The following is a 9,228-nucleotide window of genomic DNA, read 5'->3' on the forward strand; positions in this document are numbered from 1 at the left end:
TCATCTACATCACTATTCTTCGGTCGCAATTCCGGACTTCCCAAAACACTGCTTCGACTTGACACCGAGGACGGCTTCTCCGGAGTAGTTAAATGGATCTTCGCATGCTTCGGTGGCATCGTGGGAAACACTACCATAAATTCCCAATAAAAATCCCGAAAAAAAACAAAAATCTTGTAAATTTTTCAATATTCCCATCATCTTGGAATAGTAGTAAATGTAATAATATCGCCATCATACATTTCAAGAATGATGCTCCAACAGTAAAAAACAAACGACCAAACTCAGTGGTCACCACCATCAACACTCTTAAGCCGGCTTGTTGCGAGAGAGAGAATTTTGAATTTCGTGGCGCAGTGACGCAATCCTCATCCCTCATTCTTCTGTTTGTCAGTGTCGGACGAGGTATCCTCCCCGGAGGTTTCCTCCAATTCCTCATCGTCTTCACCAACGTATGCTTGGCTGGTCTCCAATAATACCTAAATACCCCCAGCCATACCATTTCTCAGTAAATTGTCAAAATTCCCACTTAGGATCCTTTTTTTCCAAAAAAATCTAAAATTTCCAAGGAAAAATTAAAAACTCACCAATTACCATTAAAAAAATCCGAAAATTGGTGGTAATTGTCGATATGATTCTCGACACTCACTTAGGATCCGTTTTTTTCCAGAAAAAAACTACAAAATTTTCAAGAAAAAATACATAATTCGCGATAAAAATTCACCGACTACTATAAAATATATGTAACCGAAAAATCCGAAAATTCGTAGTAATTTTCGGTACGATTCTCGACACTCACTTAGGATCCGTTTTTTTCCAGAAAAAAACTACAAAATTTTCAAGAAAAAATACACAATTCGCGATAAAAATTCACCGACTACTATAAAATATATGTAACCGAAAAATCCGAAAATTCGTGGTAATTTTCGGTATGATTCTCGACACTCACTTAGGATCCGTTTTCTTTCCAGAAAAAATATGCAATTCGCGATAAAAATTAACCGATTATTATAAAATAGATGTGAAAAAAATCCGAAAATTAGTGGTAATTTTCAATATAATTCTCGACACTTACATGTCCTTGATATCGAGTGCTCCAATTCCTAGAGGTATCTACTGCCACATCAACAGGATACAACGATCGCTTCGCATTGGCCAGAGCCAACCGTATGTCTGCTTGCGTTGGTAGTATACGACTACTCGTACCTATTACCACACTTCTCCGAATTCACTGTGAATTGTTAATACTGGAGTTCCACCCGTGATATGAAAAACACTAGTGAAAAAATATTTCACATTTCACTTAACGAACACCTCATGTGAATAACGCGTAAACCGGTGCTATTCGCAGAATATTTCCAATCGCGTGAAGTATGGCGCCACTTGGGTCGCGAAATTCCAATGAGGTACACACTACTTTTGAGCGTATCCCTCACCAGTGCCAATCGTATACAGGATAGCATCATCATGAAACAGTGAAGTTTCACGACCCGTTTTACGTGAGGTGATGTAATACTCCATGTGAACAACGCGGGTTGGGGTTCTTGTCAGGGTTAGCTGTTGGCAACAGCCTCTTGCTGTGAAACAGCTCCCTGACGCTCTAGTCGACTAGTCGTGTATTTGGTGTTTTGTGAATGATTCACTGCCAAGCCCTGAGTGGTATACACTAGTGACTTGGCTCAACTTGTACACCACCGTGACGTACTACCGTAGTACTACTACTACGACTAGACGAGGACCCCTACGTGCGGGAACTACACCGGAAGAATCACTCCATATCGCGTAAAACACATCATGTGTTTTACGCGTTATTCACTGCTCACATGCGTTTTTCGCGAAATGTGGAGAGATATAAATTTTTCACCAGTGTTTTCCGTATCACGGGTGAAACTATAGTTTTATTCATGTTGGAACTTTATATATATGTTTTCAATTTAATACTGCACATCATGAAACGCTTCGCTCCGCTGTGATCGAGACCAGGACAATTCCATCATGAAATCTACTAACTCTACCGACAAATGACTACTCACCATAAGTTGCATGTGCGTGCTGTTGAGGTTGCTCACTGTCGGCTCGCTGACCACCTCGAGGACTCTCTTCCCCGTCAGTGGAATCCCCAGCAGAAGTATCATCACGAACAACACCACCTAACAATAACAATAGTCATATACTACTTTCAGCACGGCCCGTATGATAGTATAACCATCGAATTGTGGTATAGTGATTCGCCAAGTATTTTCACTTCACTTCATATCGCGTTTTTCACATGGAGTATCACACCACCTCACGTGAAAACTCCAATATAAACCTCACTATTTTCACTTGTCCCCAATTTCTATTCCCATACCACAACACCACCAACTTACTTTCAACTCTGTCCATCTCTACATCGTCCAACTTCGGTGGTGACGCCTCAACCCACTCAAATTCGAATTCTCGCCAAGTGAATGCCGAAGTTAGTAATACCGCAAAAATAGTCATCTCGACGCACACCAGAAATGCGCTCCATTTCATACCAATTTCTTGCGGCTCCTTCGAAAATGCGAGATCGAAAATATACTGCTGCCAGAAAGTGACGAAAATAACCAATTTCACAGAGACGAATTTTGCCAGAGGTTTTTTATCTCGCAAACTCGGGTGACGTCTCGAGGATATGTACAGAAGCCCCAATGCATATAACGCCAACTGACATGACCAGGGATCGAACCGGGGACCTTCGGGTTGCCAGCGGCTTAACCTACCGAGTATGATAAGTTGTACGCAACCTCCCGGATAATCGTCCACACTTTATTATCGCCTTCCCCAAAGATATGCATAATCTGAGTAGAAACAGATACACTCCCAGGTTCGATACCGGCATCCTGCATTTTTACAATTTCCGTAATTGTCATCACTGGCTTCAACACGACGAACTGAAGTACACATCTCTTCATGCCTCTCAAGAACTCCGACGTGAGCGCGAGATTCGGCAGGCACTTGCTCAGTGGCCACGGCTGCTGAATGCCGTTTGGAGCTGTGTACAGTGTGCCTGACGAGAACCCATCTAGCGTTTGATAACAATGGGGAAAATGATGTTTCTAATATGATGATGACATTTACATGGGAAACTGATTTAATAATGTGTTCCTAGCCATACGTGGAAAATTCAAAATGAGTTCACCTCCCGGGAACATTATAGGTTCCCAAAACATGAAAAACTCATCACGTGTTTTACGCGTTAGTCATCGCTCACATGCGTTTTTCGCGACGTCCATTATGAATATGTATTTCTCACAGCACGGGTTGAACTCCAATGTAACGTAATGGAGTTCCATGACCCGTTTAACGTGAAGTGGCGTAATACTCCATGTAACGTATATGTCTTCCCGACCGATAACACACTTGTTTTCCCCGAAGAAAATTGTAAAATATGTTTTCACTAGTGTTTTCCATTCACTACTGATTCTATTTATAATGGAGTTTCACCACCCTAGTGCTATGAAAAACACTAGTGAAAAACATATTTCACAAACTACTGCATATCGGTGTTACGCCACTTCACGTTACGCCAACTCCATTGTAGATATACTAATGTACGATAACCTGCGAACTAATGTAGTGATAGCAAATGCCCTCACTTTGAATCCAGTTATGTTCACCGCCAACATAAGTGAGAATAAGGCAGAAGAAAGAGTAAACCACCACCGCTTCCCAGATCTCCGGAATCGACTCGAGGAGCACTGCCAGATCCACATTGGTCAGGCAAACGGCCAGGAACGCTCCAGTAGCATATAACGGTGCCACCAAAACCTGAATATAGATACTGTTGGAGTAGGAATATATGTTCGCTTTCCTCAGCTGAGCTCAGGGGTTTCCTATACAGTGTTGGAGTAGGAATATATGTTCGCTTTCCTCAGCTGAGCTCAGAAGAGTTTCCTATACAGTGTTGGAGTAGGAATATATGTTCGCTTTCGTCAGCTGAGCTCAGAAGAGTTTTCTATACAGTATTGGAGTAGGAACATATATTCGCTTTCCTCAGCTGAGCTCAGAAGAGTTTCCTCACTAATTATAGGAGTTTACATACGAACTAGGGTAGAAATGTGCAGAAACCAATAAGAAATTCCCAAAAACTTTCCAAAATTTCCTCCCAAAATTTTGATATTGCCATCAACACATGTACGCAGACCATGCATCAGTAGCACATGCCTCCTCCCAGCACTTACAATGCGGATAATGTGCATCTGCAAATCTTCCCTTGAGTAGTTCAGCAGATGTTGGAAACAGTTATATACAGTCACCAACCACGTCACCAACATCAGTCCCAAAGCCAGCAGCACCGCGGGGTAACTCGTTATGAATGCAGAGCCGCTGGAGAGAGGATTCAAAGTCGGCGATGAGATCTCCGGAGTAGCCGATATCACCGTGTCACCATCCATATAAGAGAAAGAAAGAGATCAATCGCTGAAAGTGAATACAATAGTGGAGACAACTCGACAGTATTAAAAATGATCATAGAAAATAGTAACGTTGAGAGAACACTACCCATGCAAACATCTTCCTACTCATCCCTTCCCACGAGGAGGAGGTGCGGTACGCAGACGGCGATAGCAGAAGAAAAGAGAGTTAATGCTAAGCCCAGACTGATATGAAATCAGCATGGACAAAAAAGGGACCTCTAATAGAACTCACGCAACCGCGTTCTGCCCTATCGTAATCAGCTGCCTCCAATTTCACATTCACAGCGTAATTTTCCTTCATACACTTCCCAATGTAAATTCAGCTCCCTATTCTAGTGCCATTCGAAGCCCTCCGTATAGTCGTTCCTTAAATATCCTCTCAGGTTCGGCTCACCTGCTTCAACTGATAGCGTCACTGCGACACGAAATTATCACATCGGTGATGTCTCTCAAGGTGGCTGCCGGCATACCCCCTAGCGTCGTCAAGTGAGTAGACTAGAAGTTGTTTCTCAAATGCCGGAAGTTTCCTTGATTCCTCCTGTTAGGCCTGTGGACATGAAAAAATAACCGAGCAAAAATCGAACCCACAACCTCCCGATAGCTAATCCAACAGCCTCCCCTACTCACCTGAAACACATCCTCCGACACAACATCCACCTAAAAACTGCGGCGAGCTCTGCCAAATCACTGACTTCTACCTCACTAGGGACAGCGGTAAGTTGACATCAACCTCACCATTGAAGACCCATCCCTCCTAACCACCATGATTTTCTACCAGTTCTAACCAAATCACCACGACATCAGAATATCAATAACCGCCACTAGTAATAAACGCATTGATACCCCCACACGCCATCAAAACAGTCATGCGAATGACGAGTTTATGATTCCCCCAAACACACAGCGACTATTTTCCCCATGAGTAGCCCACCCCTATCCATCTCCCAAAACACAAAGTCATTTCCCAATAAGAAACATCATCACCATAATCGTCACTACTATGGACAACCCTCTACCCCTGCTGAGCCACCTCCAGCCATTCCGTCACCATCTGCCTCTTCTCCTCATCATTCATATCAACCCAGTCGGACACTCGCAGACGTTCGCCGTGCATTCCTGCCAATCGGACCTATCACCAACAGCACAGTTCTCTCCAGGGAATCCTACACAGACCTATGAGGTTCCACGTATGGCTAGGAACACATTCTTCAATCAGTTTTCCATGTGAATGTCATCATCACATTAGAAACATAATTTTCCCCATTGTTATCAAACCCTAGAGAGCCTCCCTAGTGGCCTCTAAAAATCGCTCAAAAGTGAAACCCTACATGGCGATGTAACAGCTGAGCGTAGGGATCCAGAGGCTCCTCCAGCCATGCCGGACCGCAGTCGACGTGCACAAAGACATCACCAAATCTATCTCCCAAGAGACGATCCTTTCTATAGAATCTTGACACCAGCTCGCTCTTCCAGCTCGGTGAGAAAGTGATGTCTGCTCAAAACCAATAGGTCCCGGGTTCAACCCTCGCACCTGTCATCTACCCGTTTCTGGCAGAGTATCCAATATATCCTCCACTTCCCCCTCAATAGAGCTCACCAGCTCTCCAAAAGCTCCAGAGGACTCCTCAGCGACAGCATCATCAACAAGAACGAAGGAAGACCTAAATCCAACATTGCCATCCACACACATTAACCGCTTTCGGATATTCCGAATCAGTGTTGGTGGAATATATATTTTCGCTCTCCTCAACTGAGCTCAGGATTTCCAGCAATAATTACATGAATTCTACTAGCAGGATTCTTACTACCTTTCTATGAAGTGTATATATATAACTCATTTCTACTTTAGAAATGTACGGAAACCAGGTAGATTCTCCCCAATATTTTCTATATTGTTTCCCACACTTTTTTCCATAGAGTGGCGATAATATGCACATGGTCAACTACGCGAGTTGATGAAAATATAAGAGTATATACGTAATTTCGAGCGAATTCTCATTCGTTTCTGTACATTTCTACCCTAACTTCTACATAAACTCTCATAATCAGCGAGGAAGCAGCCGAGTTCAGCAAACATATATTCCTCCAGCACTCCAGAGTGCCGCCGAAAGTTTCATTCCCACTAAAATATTTTTCAAAAAAAATTTAAATGAAAAAATTAATTTTTTTTTATTTTTATTCCCTCAAGCCTCATCGCGACTCCCGACCATACCATAAATTCTGCCAATCATTATTCTTCATCCCACTCCGAGCGATGCAGTAGGGCATCGGTGGTATCTATACTACTAATTTCGAAATGGGACGCTTTACAACAAAACCAACGCTATATTCTTGATCACAGCGTTTTCCTCAATAGGACTAGCCGTTCAGTCTACTTCGGGAGTTTATCCCATAATTTTCCTACAGATTTGCCACCCGTGTAGTAGAAACTCTGGAACGGTGCGGAAATTTCGCGACCAAACTTGGACAAAATTATCGTTGCTTTTAGCATATTTTTGTGAATTTTCATGATGTAGTGACAAAGCTAGTTTCGTCAGCTGAGGCCCCCGAATACATACTCCCACACTGCTTCGGAAAGACCGATGCCATTGCTAAGAAAAACACAGTGTAGAAAAATATGCACATGGTCAACTACATGTGTTGGTGACAATATGAAAATTCTGGGAGGAAATTTTATAATAATTTTTATTTCTATGTACATACTTTTACCGAATATAATAAACTCCTCACCCCAGCTGAGGAAAGTAAACTCATATTTCACCCCCCAAGTAGTAATTCTGCAATTCCTTCATCGCTTCGCTCCGCTGTTATCACCTGCGAGGCAACCTCCGGCTTCTCCCCATGCTCCAGTACAAAGTTTAGAGATATCTGCTGTAGTTGACGTTCCATTTTAGGATCATCGAGACACTGCCACTTAGTCGCCCTCAACAACAATGAACTCAGTGGCTCTGGCAGCCGGCCTTCCGTATCCACGTTCTGCATACAGTACACATGCTCAACTATACCGAAAATTTTCGGAAAATTTCCGGAAATTTTTTGGAATTTTTTTCCTCGGTTTATAAACATTTCTACTCGAAATCATATAATTAGTGAGGAAACTCCTCACCTCATTTGCGTTGTTGCCAACACGGAAATTCGCAGGAAATTTCCGAAAATTTTTATTTGATTTCTCAACATACACCTTATTCGTATATATGCCTCTATAATTATCTCTGGAAACTCCTGAGCTCAGCTGAGGAAAGCGATTACACATATTCCTACTCCAACACTGTATAGGAAACTCCTGAGCTCAGGTGCTGAGGAAAGCGATTACATATATTCCTACTCCAACACTGTATAGGAAACTCCTGAGCTCAGGTGCTGAGGAAAGCGATTACATGTATTCCTACTCCAACACTGTATAGGAAACCCCTGAGCTCAGGTGCTGAGGAAAGCGATTACATGTATTCCTACTCCAACACTGTATAGGAAACCCCTGAGCTCAGGTGCTGAGGAAAGCGAACACATATTCCTCCATAGGAAATTCTCCAACGTCAGATTCACCACCCTCACCTGTCCATGCCCAAGGGCAACTAGCGACCACAGCGCCGTGAGCATATGGCCGGGCTCGTCCTCCTGTACTCCTTCATCGCCCTCCTTAGCAAGTACTGTCTCTAGATTCGATATCAGCTGAGCCGTCAATGCCAAGTGCGAGGACCGAGTCGTCGCTTGAATGAGGAGCAGCTGAAATCAGTAAGGGGAATAAGTAATATGCATATGGTCAACTACATGTGTCGGTGACAATATGAAAATTTTGGGAAATTCATATTCGTTCCTGCACATATTTACCAGAATTCGTCTGTAAACTCCTATAATAAATGAGGAAACTATCCTCGTTCATATCACGAGCAGCTGAAACGAAGGTGTGTCAACTTAGTAATATTCTCCACAAGTTGAGTTTCTCGACGCCAACATGGAAACGATAACCGTTTTATTATTCACTAATGTCACTTAGTATACTACTTATACATATACATTATGTGCATCATCACCAGTGTCACTATCTATGACTAGTTAACGAGCGGTAGAACTTTCTAATGCAACCAACATTACTGAGTTCGATTCCGAAGTCTATGAATGAGATTTTCCAAGAAAAATCATCATCTTTTTCCCCGGAAAAAAATTCCGCGCGTCTTCTGTCCGACTTGAGATTTCTTCACCCAGAATCGAATATATTAACTCCATTGATCGAATCAATCGACGCGGACTAAGCAACCTCCGCCCCTCCCACATGAAGACCTAGTTATGCTATATCAACCAGCTAACGACCAACGAGCCGTTGGAACTCTCTTATACAATCAAAATCGCTAAAATCGATTCTCAACAACATCTCGTGCCTTGCAGTAGTGTCTATAAAACTCTTGCCTATCTTAAGATTTATATATCTATTTATATTATTACTAATAGGTTGAAGTAATATTGGAGTTTCACTCCCCTCGTGATATGAAAAACACTAGTGAATAATATACTCACAACTACTACAGTATACCGCGAATATCGCGTTTTTCACCGAGTTTCACGACGCCACTTCACGTAAAACGGGTAGTCGTGAAACTCCATGAGAACATATTCATCTAGATAACATTGGAGTTTCACGACCCGTCTTACATGAATTGGTGTAAAACTCGGTGAAAAACGCGATATTCACACTACGCAGTAGTCGTGAAATATATTTTTCACCAGTGTTTTTCATATCACTAGGGTGGTGAACCTTCATTGATATTATATTTGAAAACGAATTTATAATAAT

The 9,228-nt window shown here is 42.4% G+C and overlaps 2 protein-coding genes across 2 annotated transcripts in view; both read right to left on the reverse strand.

Moving 5' to 3' along the window:
* Window positions 1-368: 368 nt before the first annotated feature.
* Pmar_PMAR019188 (conserved hypothetical protein) lies at window positions 369-4,445 on the reverse strand (the record flags this gene model as incomplete). Its single annotated transcript, XM_002780242.1, has 8 exons — window positions 4,206-4,445; window positions 3,621-3,792; window positions 2,877-3,031; window positions 2,745-2,822; window positions 2,370-2,688; window positions 2,034-2,150; window positions 1,076-1,206; window positions 369-479 (listed from the first exon to the last, which is right to left on the reverse strand). Exons 1-8 carry the CDS (start codon window positions 4,416-4,418, stop codon window positions 369-371), a joined length of 1,296 nt encoding a protein of 431 aa, XP_002780288.1. The 5' UTR covers window positions 4,419-4,445.
* A 535-nt stretch (window positions 4,446-4,980) lies between these two features.
* Window positions 4,981-9,228, reverse strand: part of Pmar_PMAR019189 (conserved hypothetical protein) — a gene marked incomplete at both ends in the record, with an annotated part of 13,933 nt that continues 9,685 nt past the window's right edge. Inside the window, 9 exons of the mRNA XM_002780243.1 lie at window positions 4,981-4,986; window positions 5,067-5,096; window positions 5,470-5,568; window positions 5,768-5,931; window positions 5,982-6,100; window positions 6,652-6,716; window positions 7,254-7,415; window positions 7,992-8,162; window positions 9,177-9,189. Of these exons, the coding sequence (XP_002780289.1) occupies window positions 4,981-4,986; window positions 5,067-5,096; window positions 5,470-5,568; window positions 5,768-5,931; window positions 5,982-6,100; window positions 6,652-6,716; window positions 7,254-7,415; window positions 7,992-8,162; window positions 9,177-9,189 (829 nt within the window). The remainder of the gene's footprint in view (window positions 4,987-5,066; window positions 5,097-5,469; window positions 5,569-5,767; window positions 5,932-5,981; window positions 6,101-6,651; window positions 6,717-7,253; window positions 7,416-7,991; window positions 8,163-9,176; window positions 9,190-9,228) is intronic.

Source organism: Perkinsus marinus (genome assembly GCF_000006405.1).
Source record: "Perkinsus marinus ATCC 50983 genomic scaffold scf_1104296944428, whole genome shotgun sequence".
NCBI lineage: Eukaryota > Perkinsozoa > Perkinsida > Perkinsidae > Perkinsus > Perkinsus marinus.